Source organism: Quercus suber, unplaced genomic scaffold (assembly GCF_002906115.3).
Source record: "Quercus suber isolate HL8 unplaced genomic scaffold, Cork oak 2.0 scaffold_633, whole genome shotgun sequence".
Taxonomy (NCBI): domain Eukaryota; kingdom Viridiplantae; phylum Streptophyta; class Magnoliopsida; order Fagales; family Fagaceae; genus Quercus; species Quercus suber.
In genome coordinates this window covers 217,651-239,463 of record NW_027070075.1, presented here as the reverse complement: position 1 = coordinate 239,463, position 21,813 = coordinate 217,651, and the positions used below count along the sequence as shown (strand labels likewise).

General features: G+C 33.3%; 1 protein-coding gene across 1 annotated transcript; it reads left to right on the top strand.

The window, feature by feature from the left end:
* The first annotated feature begins 1,067 nt into the window (after positions 1-1,067).
* On the top strand, positions 1,068-7,188 carry LOC112034628 (U-box domain-containing protein 33). The gene is made up of 9 exons (XM_024067446.2): positions 1,068-1,209; positions 2,043-2,164; positions 2,526-2,647; positions 3,337-3,441; positions 3,893-4,148; positions 4,303-4,440; positions 4,687-5,205; positions 5,320-6,087; positions 6,979-7,188. Exons 1-9 carry the CDS (start codon positions 1,068-1,070, stop codon positions 7,159-7,161), a joined length of 2,355 nt encoding a protein of 784 aa, XP_023923214.2. The 3' UTR covers positions 7,162-7,188.
* Positions 7,189-21,813: the final 14,625 nt, after the last annotated feature.

The following is a 21,813-nucleotide window of genomic DNA, read 5'->3' as shown; positions in this document are numbered from 1 at the left end:
TGTTTCTAATGGAGATGGTCAAGTTTGAATTCCTTCTCCCCTCTTGCAACAAAAAATAAAATCCCTAAATAATTCCTTTTAAATTAATGAAACTTCTTTTTAATTTGTTAATGTATGATAATGCTAAGAGATTCAAATCCAACTACAAGAAGACCTACACCAATGAATCAAGACTGTTTCATTTTTGAAAGGGCAAAATGCAAAAAGACCTTAGGGGTCTGGGTCAGTTCTAAATTCACCACTATGCTATCAATTGGCTTTTATGATTGGCAAATTTATTCCAGAAGAAACATGCATAAAACTATCTAGGAGGGCATCTAAGAGCTGATCTAGAGATGCCCCAAGAGCACTGTACAGCGCCCTGTTCAGCACAGAATTGGAGAAACGACCTTCTACTCACCATGTACTGTTTACTCAATATAACTTGAAATATAGTTAGGCTTTTGTTAACGCCACCGAGAATTTATAAATCTTGCTTTCTTAGGAAGCAACAAAAACAAATAAATAAATACTTTTTTAAATAACTCAAGACAACACTGAAAAGCTAACCAATTACAATTTTTTTAAAAAAAAATTTTAAAAATCCTTAGCTTTATACACTGCACTCACACATTAACTGGACCCAGGTGAGATTGGGTCTGAAAAGTTAATCGACTACAATAAACCTTAACCACTGCCGCACTTGTTAACCGACAAATAAAGTTATTAATAAATGCGACATTATCTTGTCACAGATATGCATTGACAAGTAAAGTTATTAACAAACGTTGACATTGAACTCGTCGGCCGTCGCCATCACGGCACCATGGAATTTTTTGCACAACTTCACAACTCATTGCCTATGTTGTTTTGCGCAGAAAGTCACTGTCGACTGTAGGACAAGAACATATATATATATATATATATCGAGAGCTCAACTCAAGACAAAACTTAACACCAAAACCAGAGACCTTTTCAATGCATCTTGACACGCGTACGCCGCTTTACTCATCTTCCTATAAAATCTGTGTCTTGTTGTTTATTTCAAAAGCTTGGTGTTAGTGGAAGTTTGGGTTTGAACTTTGAACATGGACGATAATATATTACACGTTGCGCTGGGACAAAATGTGAAAGAGTACAAATCAATCTTGTTATGGGCAATACAGAACTCCGGGGGAAAAACTATATGTGTCATTTACGTCCATCAGCCAGCAAATATGATCCCCATCAGTAAGTTGCCAACATTTTAGTTCTTTATACATGCATGTACGTGTAATGTATGTGTGCATGGCTAATAGCTGTATATGTGTTAGGCTATGTAGAGCCTAGTTTGCATTTGATCTGAATTATGACCCAACCTGATATGAAAGTGCTACAGCTTTAATAGGATTAGAGTTTGTCATCTTGTATTTTTCCCTGGAAATAATAGCAATTTATTGTGTCGTGTGACTGCCTTGTATGTGCGTTATTTTTCTATCTGATTTTCGCCTCTCACAAATTTGGGAATTCGTGAATATTCCCAACGCTGTGTGTATCTAAAGTTATGAACTTTGGTGAGAATTCAACTTTTGATGTAATTTTTTCTCTTGGAAGTGGAACTGATTGTCATGTACTTGATAACTTCCTGAAGTTAGACTTAGTTGACTAGATTTGTTAGATTCTAATGAATTAATTGAAAAGGGTTTTTGAGATTTTCCAGGTACATGTAGTTGTTTAGGAAAACAGTGGATTAGGATTTGACTATGAATTATATTGGGGCAAAACCTGGATGAAAAATTGGCCACAGTTGGAGGGAAATTTAATTTGGAAATTTGATTAGAAGTTCCAGAAATTTTGGTCAATCTGAATTATTTATTGATTTGGCTACAGTTTTAGACTAGCAATCCGGTATTTTTATGAAATTTGGCTGAAGAATTTATTTACTTCTAAGGTTCTACCAAGTTAGACTTTGGTAATTATTAAACATGCCTGTTTCTGGTTTGCAATTTCCATCATCTTTTCAGTGGTTGTTGGTACCCATAATGGAATTTATATTACATAGTAACTCTATCCTTGGTTTCTAGTGGGAGCAAGATTCCCAGCAAGCGCATTGACCAAACAGGAAGTCAGGGCATACCAGGAAATTGAAAGGCAGAATATGCAGAAAATCCTAGACGAGTATCTTCTTTTTTGTCGAAAAATAGGGGTACAAAGCTATCTCATGTCTCTTTTTGTGAATGTGTTATTAATTTGTTTTTGATTTTTTTTTTTAGTTTTATCATGAGGTAGATAAGACAACTGAAGCTGTATGCTCAGTATGACAGTCATTTTCCTAGGTAGACAACCGGTTCATAGTTGCTAGACACTACTACTAGGACTACTCACCTGCAGTTCATTTACAATGTTTATACATAATAGCAAATATATATCGTTATGTCATTAAGCTGCAGAGAACTTCCAATTTTAGCATGATCATTTTTAAAATATTAGAGTTCATTGAAAATGGTTAATTGCTAAATGTGCTGAACGTTATGATTTATTTTGGCATCTATGGCTTTCTAATGCAGGCACGGGCAGAATCACGACATATTGAAATGGACAGTATTGAGAAGGGAATTGTGAATCTCATCTGCCAGCTTGGGATGAGGAAGCTTGTTATGGGAGCAGCAGCAGATAAGCACTACTCAAAGTACAACCACCTGATCGATTTTGCCTTTTGTTTTTCTGTTCCTTTTAATATTTTAACCATCATTTTCTTTTTTATTTCCATTTACATCCACTTTGAACCTCCGAAAGGTAGAGTGAATTTGAATGATTCACACTGGATGTGCCCTATCTTGGGCAAATTTTTTTGGCAAATTCTGCATGCATGTGTGGGCAGTGGGTCAGGACCATTAAGAGAATGAAGACTATGCTATCTTAGTTGCCTTCAGAATTTTTGAGCATGAAATTAGGTCAGTTAATAGATAAGTAAGGGGTTTATCGTCAGGAGTAAGATATAGACCATGCTATTAGTTATGCTTTTTTGTACTGGCTTGGGGTACCTCTTCTAGGCGGTTGCATTGATTGGTTGTTCTCTTAACTTAATTGATTAATTTTCTCTCCTGTGAAAGATAATGTTGTTTTGAATTTGTGAAAGAGGGTGTTTACAAGCCATTTTCTGGTTTCTAGAAGTTGTAGTCTGTTTTCAAAATATAATTATGATGATTAATTATCTTGCGTTTTGATATTATCAATTTTTATGATGATTTTGCACAAAAAATTTTGTTTAATTCTATCTCACACAATGGTCCACAAAGTTGAAACTTATATACGCACCTATGCACTGAGATTTCTTACAGCTTACCAACCCCCCACCCCCCTGGCTTAACATTGCAGGAAAATGATGGACCTCAAGTCTAAGAAAGCAATCTATGTGCGCCTACATGCACCTGTATCCTGTCACATACAATTTATATGCAAGGGGCGCCTTATCCACACCAGGTTTGCTTGATGTTTTTGTTTTTATAACTTTTTTCAGTGCTGATGTATACCAATGTATTTGAAATACATATTAGTTGCATGAAAATATGTACTCCCAAATATGAAGCTTCTTAGTTTTAATTGATTGTATGATTGGCATATACTAGTTACAAAAGGCTTGATTGGCTATTGAATTAGGGAAACTGTCGTATACTTGAAACTGCTACAAACGATTTCCTTGTTTATAGGTTAAAAATTTTTCTTATGTGCTTGATTTTAATCATTATTACTACTAATGCAAGTGTGTGTGTGTGTATATATATTGACAAAGCCTTGACGCTGGGATAATTACTACTGCAAGTACCACATAATATAGGGAAAGTATTTTAGATGGAGCTGATATTTGTGTAGCACCCACCATCTCAGCTCAAGTTTCATTCTGCAGTGAACTGATTGCCAGTATTGACTATAGTGTAGGAAGTGGAACAGACGCTTCTTCCCTTGATGGTACTGATGATTTCTCGACTCCAAGGAGCTCATTTGGAGAAGGGAGTTCCGATGAATGGTATCCTCCAGCTTTGGATAATTCAACATGCTCTTCCAGAAGACCAGTTGACATAGCGCGGAATTCATCTGTTAGGTCTGATGGGACTGACAATGGTTTAGAGTTAAGCACACTTCCTCAGTACAAAGACAGTCTTCCTTGCTTATCCCCTTCTAGTGTAGTGGTATGTGAAAAATATATGTTCAACAGCATTTGCATGTTTATCCAAGTTCAGAATTTGGTTTTATAAGATCACATGGCCTCCATCTTTGGAAATAATTATCTTAGTTGTTTCAGATATGACTTCAAAACTTAAAAGATTTGATTGACTCTAGCAGGATGGAAGTATAGATGAAACTCTCTATTCTAAACTTGAAAAGGCCATGGCAGAGGCTGAGAATGCAAGGCTAGAAGCAATTCAAGAGACACAGAGACGTCGCAAAGCCAAAAAGGATGCAATTGAAGCAATGCACAAGGTAAACCTATAACTTTTGACTATTTCGTTGTATTGGAATTAATGACCAAAAACATGTAAGGACTACAGAATGTTCTCTCTTTTGTTTGTTTTAATACTATACACCCTCTACTTCACTCTAAAGTCAATTAACTATATTCAGGACGAAGATGAACATAATCTAACTGCACTATGTATGGAATTTGTTCCATAATAAACTTAGAAAACATCACATCTTTAATTAATTCTCCTAGTGCATAATTTACAGGCTCAAGTGTCAGACCGCTTATGTGCTGAGGAGTTGAAACAAAGAAAAGAAATTGAGGAAGCTCTGGCAAAAGAGAAAGAGGAACATGAAAAGGTGAAAATACAGCTAAGCAAAGCAATGGAAGATCTCCAGTTTGCCTTAGATCAAAAATCATCACTAGAAAGCAAAATTGCAGAATCTAATGAGATGGTAGAGGGGTTGGAGCTGAGGATTGTCTCTGCTGTGGAACTGTTGCAAACTTACAAAAAAGAACGGGATGATTTGCTGGTGGAGCGTGACAATGCACTCAAAGAAACCAAAGAGCTGAGAAGAAAACAAGGCAACCTCTCAAGCACACAAATGCCTCAATTCTCTGAGTTCTCGTTCTCAGAGATTGAGAAGGCAACTCAAAATTTTAATCCTTCCCTGAAAATTGGAGAAGGAAGACATGGGAACATGTATAAAGGTCTCTTGCATGAAATCCAGGTGGCTATAAAAGTGCTAGACAACCATAACTCGCAAGACCCCTTCCAAAGTGAGGTAGGCCGGTTAAACTGTTTTGTATATATATTGAATTCAGCCATTCCAATGCTTCACTTGAAATGGACCTAACACAGACCAAAAATAGTATTACATTACATCGTTCTATTTCAGGTTGATAAATTGAATAAGTTGAGGCATCCGAATCTTGTAACACTGATCGGATACTGCCAGGAAGTGCAGGCTCTCATCTATGAGTATATCCCAAATGGAAGCCTTGAAGATCGACTCAACTGCAAGGACAATACTCCTCCATTATCATGGCAAATTCGAGTAAGCATTGCCACAGAATTGTGCTCTGCCCTCATATTTCTTCATTCCTGTAAACCATTCAGCATATTACATGGTGATTTGACACCCGCCAAAGTTCTCCTTGATGCCAACTTTGTTAGCAAACTCTGTGACTTTGGAAGCCGTCGTCTACTATCTCATGCTCAAAGTTCAAACAACATCACTCTTTATTGGAAAACTGAGCCAAAGGGCACTAGTTTTGCTTATCTTGACCCTGAGTTCCTTTCAACGGGAGAGCTTACTTTAAAGTCAGATGTATATTCATTTGGAATCACATTGTTACAGTTGTTGACGGGAAGGCCGCCCCGGGGGTTAACAAAGGAAGTGCAATATGCATTAGATACAGGAAAGTTACAATACCTCTTGGATCCTTTGGCTGGAGATTGGCCATTTGAGCAAGCTAAACAGTTGGCTCACTTGGCCTTGAGTTGTAGTGAAATGTACCGGGAGAACCGGCTAGACCTTGCATCAGATGTTTGGCCTGTACTTGAACCAATGAGGGAGGATTTGTGTGGAGACTCATCCTCACTTCAGCTGAGCTCCAAAGAACACTCTGAACCTCCTTCGTATTTTTTCTGTCCAATCTCCCAGGTAGGCTATTGAATTTTTATTTATTTTCCAATGTCTTCAATTCATGTTGACTCTTTTAGAATAATGGTTAAATGATTAAATTCATCATTTATTAACAGCTAAATTTTTTGAATAATTGGGAATTTATCAGACCCTATTTCAAACAATTTCCATTTCAAAATTTTTTTGCGTGTGTGTGTGTATGCTCATATATTTCTTGTTTCATTTTCCTAATTAAAAGAGTCCTAAATTTAAATAGAGAGTGCTTATTCTCAGCCTTGGAAAGGAATTCAGCTCTAGAAAGAATCCCATCTCTGTGTTCTGAGTCGCTAGAACGGTTGCTGCCCTTGAGCTCATTAGCCATCAAGCAATACCAGAAATGGCTCTGATACCAGCTGATGCTAAATGGAAGAATAAATCAGACGTAGCCAACTTCTACAATTGATAAAATAACCCTAGAATCCATTAAGGATCATTGAATCCACAAGGGAAAAGACAAACTTCCAAAATATTATATTGATATTGGTTTCCAGGCCCAAATTCCACTCTCATGTAGGCTAGTACATTGACATTCATACTAGAAATCTTAGACATGGGAATTAAAAAAAAAAAAAATTTAATAAAGTGAAATTTACTAGAAAATAATTAAATTCTTGAGCTTGAAAACCATCAAAATCAAGAACAAAACTTGGATCGTTTGCTGGCTTTCGTGGTCTCCTTGTTATCATGCTTTACCAAATAGGCAAAAGATTTTCTGAACATGTCTGTCCATGAGTAATGTAACTTTGATGTGGAATCACTGTTTCATGTTGGAAGCTCTTTCTGCCACAAAACTACTTAATTGGACTAAATTATTATCAACACATAAAATGCAATCCTTTTTTTATGAATGTTTTATTTACAATCTTGCAGGACATCATGCAAGATCCTCATTTGGCAACGGATGGTTTTACTTATGAAGCTGAGGTTTTGAGAGAATGGTTTGACAGTGGACATGACACTTCACCAATGACAAATTTGAAGCTTGAAAACTGCAATCTTGTACCCAATTATGCTCTTCGTTCAGCCATTCAGGAGTGGCAACAAAAACATTGAAATCTGCAAACTTTTCCACCTCCTCCATATACCACCTGTTCCAACCCACGGGTGCATTTTGTATTTCATTATTTTTTATGTAAAAAAATAAATAGATCGATATACTTTTCTTCTTTATTGAATCCTTGGTTCTGCTGAAGCATAATATTGCATCATGTTGTATTACATAATGGTATTTCAACTCAGAAGTTTTGATTATAGGTTTACACCTAAAATAAATGCAAAGATGTCAAGAGCCTTATAACTCAATTGGTAATTTAACAAACACAAGCTCAAATTTATTGTGAATCTCTCACTCATCCTCCTTTTATTAACATCTTCAAAAACATATAATTTGATAATTATGATAGTTGATATGCATTTTCAAATCATTTTTGTAAGTAAAAGTGTAAAAGAACCTATCTCCTGTTAAAAAACAAAAATTAATAGGTAAGATTCTACATAAAGGTCTAAATAAGAGGTTTTATTTTATTTTATTTTTTAAATGTTGTAGTAAGATTTTATTAGAAGGTGCAAAAAAAGGGTGTTTCTAGAGAATCCTTATAGGGACTCTTATTTTAAATTAATAATATATTCTCCTTATTATTATTATTATTATTATTATTATTTTCTTCTCCAACGATTTATGAGTATTATTTCAAACCTCAGCAACTTATGGTTAGATATACATCTTGAATAAATTTAATTCCTTTCGTGCATGTATGTGAGTTTCTTTTTTTCTTTTTTTCTTTTTCCCCTATAACAAATATCACTATTTGACTTTAATGTGACTAACAATTTGGTCTCTAAAATTTCGATTTGATCAATTAACCTCATGTTGCAGGTTTACGATAAATCAAACCATACCATCCATCAAAAAAAAAAAAAAAAAATCAAATCATGTCTGAGTATTTGCGTTAAACCTAATTGATTTAATTATATAATGTGCTTATGGTTTATGCCACTTTAACAATAATTTAAAAATGTCATTATTTTTCACAGGAAGTCATATGAATAAATTATTATAAAACAAAGTTCAGTTACAAATTTAGTTATAACCTTAACTTACAACCTTACTCGATATCATTTTATAAAAGTGAATTTTGACAAATCCACTATTAGATTACAACTTCTTCTTATATCCTCCAAGCTTACAAAATTTCTAAAAAATTAAAGATTAATAGCTATGTCATCAATAAATTGCAAATTTTTGTAATTAGTTTTTGTAATTTAAAATTATGCATAAAATATAAACTTATAGATTATATAGTAAATAATATCCGATTGACACAAAATTTGACATGTGTATTAAAAGCGTAAAGATCATGTAATTCAACAGTTAAATTTTCAAAATATATAGTAATGTTTATTTTATTAAATAAGGTTGTACCCTTAAGGTACAACCAATTTTGTAACTAAATTTGAATTTTTTAGCTAAAATTTGTCCTTATCTATATATACTTTAACAAGAATTACCAAAAAATCACATGATAACATCACATGAATAAATATATATATATATGTATACACACACTTTAACAAGAAGTACTAAAAGAATTATAAGAAGAAGCACTAAAAGAATGTTATTTTTCTTTGTCACAAACCTAATGCCTGATAAGTTAACTATTAAAATCAGAAGTTTAGAGACTAAGAGCATTATTATTGGGGGTGCTAAAAAGTCATATTGCTATTTTTAGCACCGCCAATATTAAAAAGCATGCTACAATGATTGAGGGAAAGCCAAAAAATTTAGTTCTTGAGCTATAGTGCATAGCCAAAGATGGTTGTGCACAGTAGCTAAGAAGGTAAAAAATAATAATAATAATATTTTAATAAAAGTTATATTATTTTATTGTATTGGTGGTGGTGATTGTTGTTTATTGTGATAGGTATATTATTTTATTGTATTATTTATATTATTTTATTGTGTTAAAAACTAAAATAAAACCACTAATGTTTGGTGTTTTGTAAAGTGATATGGTAAAATAGATAAAATAGCTTTTTGTGGTGCTAAATTACTAAATTTATGGCTCCACCGATGTGGATGCTCTAAAAAATGTTTGCTTTAGGTTGTTTTCTAGTTTGCTTACCAGGAGAAGCAAGATTTGTTTGGCTCAATGGGTCCTAAAACTATTAAGTTATTGTCCGCATGTAATTTTAAATCAGTTGTTGTTGTCAAAAACCTTACAACTCAATTAGCATCTTTTTTTTTTTCAAGAGATGAAGTCCCCCTCCCTCGTTGTAACTATCTAATTATTAACAAAAAAATATATATTAGTTGACTCTTTATTATTAGACCAATTGGTCATATTGTAAAGTGACTATTGGTGATATATGATCGCATCAACTCCCCTTCTTCGTCTATTCCAAACATACCATCTAAAATATTTTTAAAATTGATTAAATTTATTTGATTGTTTGATTATTTGACAAAAGAAAATTAATTACATATTATGGAATCAATTGGTTTTTTATTTGCATTGATATTTATTAAAGATAAAGGGTTGTTTCCCATGATTTCTCACTTCAATTATAATTAAGCAAAAATGCAAAACTGACCCTCTAAATTTTTCCAGAATTCATTTCAGTCTTTTAACTTTACTTTTGATTTAAGGTCTTTCAGTCAACTTTTGTTAAAAAAAATATATTATAAAAAAAACATTTGGAAAATATTTTTCAATCATTAATTGGATTTATTAATTTCAAATTTTTGAAGAAAAATTAAAAATTTGGACAATTAACTACAACATATGACAAAATTTGATAGAAATGCCTTAATTGAATAAGCTTGAAACTAAGAAGACTAAAACAAGCGAAAACAAAGTTAGAGAACCGAAATAAACTAAAACAAAGTTAGATGATTGAAATAAATTTTGGTGAAACATAGAGGGTGAGTTTTGCATTTTATCCTTATAATTAATACTTTTTTAGAAGAATTTATAATTAATATTTTTATTGTGAAAATAGATATAATTTTTTTTAATAAAAAAACTTCATAATCAATTTTTTTTTTTTTTGGGGGGGGGGGGGGGGGCGGGGGGTTTTATTTCCATTTTAACTTACAAATTTTAAACTTTTTGAAGAAAATGACAATTTGCCCCAACTGAAAATCCATTACAAATAATAAATTCTAACGCAATTTAATATAATTTACTTGATTTTAAACTTGTCAATCAGATACTCTAATTAATACAAATAAATACCTTTTTTTCTTTTTATCTTGAAATTATTATCTAAATCAATTTAAATTCTTAGATAGAAAATTTCTTATTTTTCTTAGGTAGATAAATTAAGAAATTGACGTAACCATAAGAACATAATTTTTATTTTCTCTATCCCATCTTTAAGGTAGGCTATTAAATTTATCTTCGATTCATGTTGTTCCTTTTAGAATAATGGTTAAACAATTAAATTTTTCATTTATTAACAAATTCCATTTCGGATAATTGGTAATCTATTAGACCCTATTTCAAACAATTTTCATTTTGAAATTATTTTTTGTGTGCACGCATGCTCATATATTTCTTGTTTTGTTTTCCTAATTAAAAGAGTCAAAAATCCATATTTCTTGTTTTGTTTTCCTAATTAAAAGAGTCAAAAATCCAAATAGAGAGTGCTATTCTCACCTTGACAAGTTTGGAAGTTGGCTCTAGAAAGAATCCCATCTCTGTGTTCTGAATTTGAGCTCATTAACCATCATACTAGTAGATAAAAGGCTCTAATACCGGTTGATACTAAATGGAAGAACGAATCAGACGTAGCCAACTTCTACAATTGATAAAATAACCCTAGAATCCATGGACAAAATTGGCCTTTGCCCTTTTCGAACAAAATAAGTAGCATTTTGCCCCATTTTCCAAACTAAATAGGAGAATTTCCCTCTTTTGAAATTTGACTTTCTCTAAATCGAGTTAAGCCCTATGGTGACGTTTTTAAGGACCTATAGTGGCATTTTGTAACTCGAGCTCCATGAACTCGAGTTATACGTAAAAAGATTGCATATAACTCGATTTCATGAAACTCAAGTTACAAAACGCCACTATAGGTCTTTAAAACGTCACTATAGATCCTTAAAAACGTTATTATAGGACTAAAAAAAAATTTTAAACTCGATTTTGAGTAAATCGAGTTTCAAAAAAGAGGCATTTCCCTATTTAGTTTGGAAAATATGATAGAATGCTACTTATTTTGCCCGAAAATGGCAGAGGCCAATTTTGTCCTAGAATCCATTAAGGATCATTGAATCCACAAGAGAAAAGACAGACTCCCAAAAAATTATATGGATGTTGGTTTCCAGGCTCAAGATACCACTGTCATGGAGGCTATTACATTGACATTCATACTAGAAATCGTAGATATGGGAATTAAATAATTAAAATTAATAAAGTGATAGTTACTAGATAATAATTAATTTCTTATGCTTGGAAACCATCAAAATCAAGAACAAAACTTGGATTGTTTGCTGGCTTTCTTGTTCTCCTTCCTATCATGCTTTTCCAAATAGCCAAATCCTAGGTGTCCATATATATCTAGTGGGAAACGATTTTCTGAACATGTGATGTGAAATCACTGTTTCATGTTGGAACTTGGAAGCTCTTTCTGCCACAAATTTACTTCATTGGACTAAGGATCTGTTTAGGATTCGCTTATTTTGTTAAAATTGAAAACTTTTTGCTGAAAGTACTGTAGATAAAAGTAAAAATTAGCTAAAATTATATAGTGAGACCTATGAATAGTACCAAAGATTGCAATAGAACTCATAAATAGTAGCAAAAATAAGCTGAATAGTAAAATAAGTTGACAACATTATTTTTACAAAGATTATTTTTGCCAACTTATTTTACTATTCAGCTTATTTTTGCTACTATTCATAAGTTCCACGGCATTTTTTGGTACTATTTATGAGTTACACTGTACTATTTCAATTAACTTTTACCTTTATCTATAGTACTCTCAGCAAAATAAGTAAATCCCAAACAAACCCTAAATTATTGCTATCACATAAAATGCATTCCTTTTTTTATGAATGTTTTATGTACAATCTTGCAGGACATCATGCAAGATCCTCATGTGGCAACGGATGGTTTTACCTATGAAGCTGAGGTTTTGAGAGAATGGTTTGAAAGTGGACATGACACTTCACCAATGACAAATTTGAAGCTTGAACATTGCAATCTTGTACCCAATTATGCTCTTCGTTCAGCCATTCAGGTCAGGAGCGGCAACAAAAACATTGAAATCTGTGAACTCTTTCTTACGGGTTTACATATTCTTTTGTATTTCATTATTTTTTATGTAAAAAAATAAATAGATCAATACATTTTTCTTCTTTATTGAATCATTGGTTTTGCTGTAGCATAATAATGCATCATGTTGTTTACATAATGGTATTTCAACCAAGGGAGTCAATACCGTACCGGAGGCTGTACCGGTTTGCCCAGCGGTACGGTATATTTCGGATACCGGTCAATACCGGTGTACCGTTTCGGGTTTACCGCTATTTTTTATATTTTTAAATAAATATATATATGTATGTGTATGTATATATATTATAATAAATATAAAAGTTTACCATAAAACATTTCCTCAATTCAAAACTAATTATTTATAATTTTAGACTTTAGTATCAATTAAAAGAAAAAAAAAACACACAATATAAAAATAGAAAGCTTAAAAGTTATCATTGCATACTAAGAAAACAAATAATAGTAATAAGTTAATGCAAATAAGTTATCATTCTATCCTAACAAAAATTCAAAAATTACAAAACTTAAAAAAAAAAAAAAAAAAAAAAAAAAAAAAAAAAAAAAACCTTTTTTCTGTACCGGCCGGTATTGCCCGAAATTGGCCGGTATGACCGGTACATGGCCGGTACGGCCGGTATTTAAACCGGTACGAAACGTTAATGTTTCGATACCGGAATGCAACCGGTACGGCCGGTACCGGTACGGTATCGACTTCCTTGATTTCAACTCAGAAGTTCTGGTTATAGGCTTACAACTAAAATAAATGCAAAGATGACAAGAGCCTTATAATTAGTGTGTAGCCCTGTGTGTATGTATAGGTATATTTAAAAACAATCACAATTATATATATATATATATATATGGTTTAGAATTTAATTAGATTTAAACTCTTCGGTTTTTGCACCCAATAATTTTGTCACAAAAATTAAAAAATCAAATGAAACACATGGCTCAAAATTGAACTCCAATTAAAAATCAATATAGAATCTAATTGAATTTAGACTCTTTGATTTTTGCACCTAATAATTCACTTGGCACACAAATCTATATATATATATATATATATATAATCATAGGTGAAGTAAAGAGAAACTCAAATTGCAATTCTAAATTAGAACTCTAATTTTGTGTCATGTGTCTACATCTATGTGGCCATCAATGTATAATTATCCTTCCAATTGTTCAATTAGAACCTAAAATTGAATTTGAATTTTGCTCTATGTGGCTAAATATATGTGGACTCATTCTCATTAAAATCACTTCAATGCATCAGGTCAAGTGAATTACTATGCTAATTAAGTTTTTTCTTGATTTAACTATCAACCGTGAAAACCAAAGAGTTTTTTTTTTTTTTTTTTGTTAGGCAAAGAGGCTATTTTTATACCCGATGAAATCACTGATTTCACAAGAGACAGGGAGGGAGACGTAAGGCACCATGAAGGAGAGATTGAGGACCACCACCATGTCAAACCATCTCCCACTTTCAACCCAGCCTCTTGCCACCACTACTAATACAGGTATCTTTAAACAATAAAAATTGGTATCAAATATGATTTAGGTTTTGTTATTTTTGGTTGATTTTTATTAATTTAGGTATTTGGGTTACTGGTTTTGATTAAGCTTGACTGACAAAGAAAGAAAGGGCATGATCGAAGAGGGATTTTTTAAAAAATAACCATAAAACCCAAACAATAGCATAAGTTAGGCAACGTTTGAAACTATATTGGTTTATAACAATTTGAGTCCAGAAGAATCGATTTCCCTGTTCATATTCGCCTACTTTGCCCGCGGCTGAGGTGGAAAAGTTATCCACGTAGGCCAAGAAATCGAGTTCACTAGACTCGTTTCTTATACACAAAAATTGAGTTCACTGGACTCGATTTTTATGCATGAAAATCGAGTCCACTGAACTCGTTTTTCATGTATAAAAACCGAGTCCAGTGAACTCGGTTTTTTTTTTTGTAAAAAAAACATGTCGTCCACAGAACCCAGCAATACCGATGAACGAAGAACAAAGAACAAAGAACTAACCCAGCAATACCGACAAACGAAGCACAAAGAACAAAGAACGAACCCAACAACACCGGCGAGCAAACGAAGAACAAAGAACGATGCTAACCCAGCAACCCAGGCACCGATTCTGACCAAACCCCGACGAAAGTTTCAGGCGATGGAAATCAGATCGGACGTGGTTTCTTGCCACCGCTCCAATGGAAGAAAGAATCAATGACACACGCAAAAACCCATCAACCAAGGCGGCGAAGCATGAAGAACAAAGAACGAACCCAGTAATACCGACGAACAAACCGAGCAAACGAAGAACAACGATGCAAACCCAGCAACCCAGGCGCCGATTCTAACCAAACCCCGGCAAAAGCTTCAGGTGATCGGATCGGATCAGTGGAGGAGAAGAACACGTTGAAGAGTGGGTTTGATTTGTTTTGGATTTGATTTTTTCATGGGTTTTTGGGGCTTGGAAGTGGAGAGGTGGGACGGCATTTGGAGAAAAAAAGGAAAGGGAAAGAACAAGAAAAAAAATCCGTGTAAGTCTGAGATGTGTTGGGCTGAACTGAAATTGAGTTCAGAGAACTCGGTTTCCATTAAACTAAATCGAGTCCTTTGGACTCGATTTCAATGAAGGAAAAGCGAGTTCTTTGGGCTCGATTTTCAACCTACGTGGACAATTTGTCCAGCTTAGCTGCTAGTGCAATGGGAAATCAGTGCAATATACTCGATTTATACACCAAAATCGAGTCCTCTAGACTCGAATTGTTAGAAACTAAAATAGTTTCAAACCTTGGCTAACTAATAATATTGTTTGAGTTTTATAGTTATTTTCTAAAAAAATCCGATCAAAGACGTTTGAAACCCATTTAGCTTAGGATTGATAGCCATTGAAGGTATTGCTAAGAAACAAGGAATTTTCTTTTCTTAAACGTGATTTGGTTGTCATCCCATGTAATGTTCTTTTCTTCTTCTTCTTCTTCTTATTACAATTTCATTCTCTGAATTGTATTTAGTTTTTTTTTTTTTTTTTATCATTTGTTTTTTAATTCCTTTTGATTTTGATGTCAGTTTTTTTTTTTCTTCAAATTTTCGTATGTATTGGTTTGGATGTCAATGTTAACTTTCTAATTTAATGAATACTCCAAACTGGGTTGAGTATTGCACGCCAACTATTTGATATGTATTGCCCTTTTCTTATTATAATTATGATTGTTGTTTGGAATGTAAAATTGTATTCTTTTATTTTTCTATTTGTCTACAGGGGATAAGAATGAGGCACTCCATACATATAGCAGAACTCTTGCAAAGGTCTATTTCTACTCTCTTTTGTACATGCAGATTTTGTGTTGGCAGCCAATTGCCAACTTAAATTAAGCATCCATGTTATTAAAATATAAAGAGTAGCAACACTGATGTGAAACAACGAAACAAGTTGGTTGCTTTGGATTTTGTTCATTGTTTTCTTAAAAAATTATGAATAGGATTCTATATGAAGTGTTATTATATGCGGTTATTTAACTGTTTAGCTTAGTTTTTTGTATTTTACTTTATGCATTTAATTCCTAAACCACATTCCTCTCCAAAAAAATAAATAAATAAATACTGTTAATTCAATTACATTACTTGGATACATCTCATGGAATATTGGATCATGCTCCACTTATTTATTTGGGTGAATTAAAGTGTCCTTTACATGTTTGACTAAATGCTTGGTCATTAGGTCTTGCTAAAGATGCATTGATTTCATAGTGGTTATAGCCTCCTGTCCCACAATTGTTTTTCCAAATTAACTTTCTTACTTGGTCATGTTATGGGCATAGTTCAATTAAGTCATATCATATGAAATATGAGGCTTTAGTCTCAATTATTTACCAAGTTCTTTCTCTAATGTTATATATGCTGATAGTTGTTTCCCTTATGTTAATGTCTTTGTGATAATAGTGACTGGAAGGTATCGGGGAGATAAACGCCTTGGGGAGTTTTCTTGAATAATTAATATAATATATAGAAACACACTTTAACCCAAAAGGCCTAAGCCCTATAGGTATGTGCTCAATTATGTTATATTAACCACTCATTCTTCTCATCTTTATTCAATGTGGGACTTTACTTACACGTGTAACCCAACAATCTCCCCCTCACGTGTGAGTCTACCTCTCTATGGGCTTCAAGACCTCTCTGTGGGCCATGAATAAGTCCTCCTCACTCCCCCTTTACGTAATGGGCTTTTCACTTCATCAATGCATCATCCATGGGTCTCTTGTACGCCATCCATGGGAACCACGTGTCAACTCCACACGCACATCCATGGGAACCCCGCACGTCTATGTCCATGGGAACCTCGCACCACACCATTAGTTAGCACCATTAGCAATATTCCTTTGTTGGGACCTTTTTTTTTTTTTTTTCTTCTCCAGGATCTTTGTGTGTGGGGTCGTTTAGGCTTTCTCTGTCCCTGCTGGGTAGGGACCATGAACACCTCACCACCTTCGCCGCACACCACCATGGGCTCTGATACCACTTATCGAGGAGATAAACGCCTTGGGGAGTTTCCTTGAGTAATTAATATAACATATAGAGACACACTTTAACCCAAAAGGCCTAAACCCTATGAGTATGTGCTCAATTATGTTATATTAACTACTCATTCTTCTCATCTTTATTCAATGTGGGACTTTACTCACATGTGTAACTCAACAGAAGGACCCAGCATGGACATCCTAGAAAAACATTTCCAACCTTGCTGTCATAAAGATGGACTTAGTTTATTTGTTGTGTTTTGGATTATAGGGCTTTCTTTTGGTACTGATGAAGTTATTCTAAAGGATGCTTTTGGACGATGTGGTGAGCTAATTGAAGGTAATATTAATGTAGTAGATTATTTAGGTTTTGTAACTTACAATTTTAGGTTTAGATGACCTTAGATTTACTTGAGGGTATTATGTTATCATATTTGGCAAAAAAAAATTATATGTGACTACATTAGTGGGAGATCGAAAGGGTATGGGTTTGTGCAGTTCACTTCTAAAATTATGTGACCACAACTCTAAAAGAAATGGATGATCAGTTAAATTTACTTTGGCATGATATTATATACACACACATATATATATATATATAATGTACTTTTTTTTCCTTACAAATAGCCCTGTTAAGCGCCTAATTTTAAATAAAAATAATGTGAATAACTAAACTTATGTTCAACCACTTCAGGTGTTGGATGGCAGAGTGTGTTATGCACACAAGCGAGAAAACAACTTGGATCTTGGGTACAATCATTTTCTCTTTGCATCCACTTAACTAATTAGATAGAACAGTTATGAAAATCACAATTTCCTCTTATTCTATTGTCTAATTTTTGTTGTTTGAGCATTTAATTCCTGATTTTTTTTTTTTTTTTTGGAATAATCCTAAATAGGTTGTTGCTGTTGCACTAAAGTGTGAAACAACCTAGGCACAATTGGACGACGTGGCCACCAGGTAATGCCTTAGGCCGTGTAATATCTAATATTATCATTTTTATCATTTGTCATTTCCTCTATAATAGTGAATTGAAAAGTTACATGAGTCTGCCTTTTTCTTCCTTGGTTCCCTCATCTTCTCAATTGGCAAAAGATAATGATTCTGCATTTATTAGAATATTAAATATACACTTTCAAATTTAGCTTTCTATCAAGCAGTATTCACCCCAGGTTGGATGTTATACTTATTTCCCATTTTCTGCAATGTCCTTGCAGTGAAGTAATTATTGCTCCTTTTTTTTTCCCTCTAATCTAGGTTCTTCCAGAACTCTTTTTGGTCTAAATTTCTACACAGATCTGCCAATTAGGTATGTCAATACTTCATTTACATATTCTTCCTTTTTGATTTAAATTTTTATAACTATTACATGAACCATGTATGAGATAGAAAATGCTTTGCTTGATTGTGGACCTTGGGTGATTCACATATTGTCAAAAAGGCAATTGAAAAGCTTGAGTTGTTTGTTATGAAAACTAACAAACAATCCAAATACCATCTAGAGTCACAAAACTAACAAACCAGATAACACTGACCATAAAACATCTTTATGTTCTTAAAGCATCAAATTAAGAATAAAAAAATTCTGATGATAAGCCTAGGAAATTAAATTATGAGAATAAGTAAAAAAAAAAAATCACAATAGACTGATTAGGCAGCACACTAGGAAGGTCTAATTGCACTAGAAGGAGGTCAGTAATAAACTTTTCAATTGTACTCCACCTTACTTTTGACAATTTAACCTTCCATTATTGTATTGATAATTGCAATTGGGATAACCAATTTTTTATCAATAATATAATTTAACATGAATTGTTGCATTGTAGATCCAGAAGGTATCCCAAATACTTAAAAGTCGCTAAGGATGGGACAAAGAGAAAGCTCATGGCATTCAGGAAAAAAGAAAACATTATTGGGAATTTTTAGTTTAAATTATTTGGTTTATGACATTGTCTACAACTATTTTATGTGGTTTATTACATTGTCAAGAACTATTTTATGTATTTTATGATTTTTGAAATTGAAAAGGTGATCTGAAAAATCAATATATTCATATTAGTTTAATGGATTTGTCACATGACCTATGAGCAAGATTTTAGTAAGTTCATTAATAAGCTTGTGTAATATTTGATAGAGTATGCATCCTTTATTACTGGTTTTGGTATACTAAACTTTGGCTGAAACAAAAAGACTTAGGTTATGCAGCACAACAAAGGTTCACTATTATATGCTTGAAAAAAATTGATGATTATTGATTTTTTTTTTTTTTTTAATGGGTGATTATTAAAGGTTATGAACCTTATCCTTATGTTTATGAAGAATTTGTGGCTATGTGCAAGAGATGCTAGATCGACCTTGAAATGTTTAAGTTGGTAAATAGGTTTATTTAAGTTTGACCAAAAAAAAAAAAATTAAATTCCCTTTATATATTTTTAAAAATAAAATGCAATATTCTCTCTCTCTCTCTCTCTCTCTCTCTCTCTTTTAAATTGTAGCATCACATAAATAATAAAATGCAATATTCTCTTTTTTGATTCACTGTTTTATCTAATGCTATCTTCTGTATGATAAACCAAAAAAAAAAAAAAGACCAACATCATTACTACAGTTAACCATTCCGCACGGGTTACATACTAGTCTATATATATAATAATAGGTGAAGCAGAGAGAAAATCCAATTAGATTTCAATTGGATTCTCAATTTTGCACCACTTGTCCTAATCAAAACTCAAAAAAAAAAAAATCTAATTAGATTATAAATTTGACTCCAATTTTGTGTCATGTATCTTATCTAAATTTTCTAATTTTTGTGCCTAAATAAATGATGCATTAACATTTATCATGGAAGCCAAGAAAACCATAATGATAATGCTCATTAGCCTAAGCAAGAACATCTTATCTGCACACTTTTATGGAGATTATAAATTGGACTCAAATTTTGTGTCATGTATCTTATCTAAATTTTCTAATTTTTGTGCCCAAATAAATAATGTATTAACATTTAACACGGAAGTCAAGAAAACCACAATGATAATACTCATTGACCTAAGCAAGAACATCTCACCTGTACACTTTTATGGGTGATCTCAATAGAGTTTGGAGCTCTTCTAATTCCACAACCAAAACCAAGGAGTCCAACAAGAAAGACTATAAAAGCAAAACATAATCTCTTCTTAATTTCATATCGTCATCCCATGTCTCCTCTTCTCTCAACCTCTACCAACTAGATCCACACACTACCCTCTCCTCTTTCTTACGGATTTCTCAAAGTAAGGCCAAGTTTAAACACAATGTTCAATCCCACTCTTCCTTACTTCACACTCTCATACATTAGCGCTTTATTGGCGACTCCAAGAAGATTCCAAACTCAATGATCAATTTTTATTTTTTAATGTCCCTTTATATATTTTAAATAATAAAATGTAATATTCTCTTTTTTCTTCACTGTATCATCATTTAAATAATAAAATGCAATATTCTCTTTTTTTTATTCATTGTTTTATCTAATGCTATCCTATGTATGATAAACCAAAAAAAGAAAAAGAAAAAAAAGACCAATAGCATTACTTAAATAATAAAATGCAATATATATTTTCATTGTTTGATTTAATTCTATCATTCTTGTGATAAACCCAAAAAAACAAAAAATAAAAATAAAAATTGGCCAATAGTATAATTACAATTAACCAGTCCCGTGCGGTAGCACGGGGTTACATACTAGTATATAATAATAGGTAAAACTGAGAGAAACTCAAATTAGAATTATAAATTAAAGTTTTAATTTTGCGCCATGTGTCCTACATTATTTATTTATAAAGAGTTTTATTTCTTAATTTTAGAATCAAATGTAGGACCACATCATAAATATTCATCTAGATGAGTTATTAAGTACAAAAATCAAAGAGTCTAAAATAAATGAATCATAAAAAAATAAAAATAAAAATAAAAAAAAGTGCTTCACAATAATTTTAAAAAAAAAAATACAATTTACATTTTATACATAATAATATCCTTACAAAATTTTTTAAAGAGTTAACAAAATATAAAAATGACTATTGTAGAGGCTCAATTTGGAAAAGCTCTTATAAATAAAAAGGAAATTCATCGCATAAGCCCAAACAATACATTTTTAGAGGGTGCGTTCAAGAACTAGGCCCTAACAAACGGACAACGCCCAAAACAGGACTTCACCTTCCCGTTGAAGGCCAGCACACTAAGGTTTCTCATCAAGGTTTCTCCTCGACGAGGATCCGAGGATCCTCTTTTTGGACCTCTCCTCCATTGTTCTGTTGGTTCCCCTTATATAGCCCTCTTCTCACCATCTGTTTCTTCCACCTGTTGATCATTCGTGCACTTCCCTCCTGACCGTCCATCCCATCAGCTGTGTTATCAGTAATCATGTGATTTGTAGTGACCAAGGTTACCCTATCCAGGAGTCACATGTCCATTAGTGCGGTCAGGGGATTAGGTGAGCGCATTTATTGTGGAGATGACAACCTGTCTTGGGCTTGTTCCCCCACTTGGTGTTGTCCTCGGTCCACCGAGGACAGGGTCATCCTCGGCGAGGTCCTTACAGCCCAGGCCTCTACACAACGTTCTCGGGCTATTCTCCATCCTCGGCATGGGCCTTGGGCCGGGTGTAAAATGGGTCGAGGATATCAGACTTTCAGACCTCACAATAGCCCCTCAAAACCCTGCTGCCCGTATCCTCGGATGGGGAGGAAGGTTTTGATATCCCCGCGCCTTTTTCATGATTCGCCCAACATCGGTCGACGTCAACATTGGAGTCTTTTCGCCTGCCCAATGGACGTTTCTGGCGCCTCGATATTCGGCGCGCGTTCGCATTAAATTTTCTGCGACTCCATGTTCCTCACGTCCAATGGAGTGATGGCAATCAATC

Excerpts from the sequence above, each read along its gene's own strand:
- LOC112034628 (XM_024067446.2), top strand. The coding sequence starts at position 1,068 with ATGGACGATAATATATTACACGTTGCGCTGGGACAAAATGTGAAAGAG. Across the intron at positions 1,210-2,042 it reads AGCAAATATGATCCCCATCA|TGGGAGCAAGATTCCCAGCA; the intron begins GTAAGTTGCCAA and ends CTTGGTTTCTAG. Across the intron at positions 5,206-5,319 it reads AAGACCCCTTCCAAAGTGAG|GTTGATAAATTGAATAAGTT; the intron begins GTAGGCCGGTTA and ends GTTCTATTTCAG.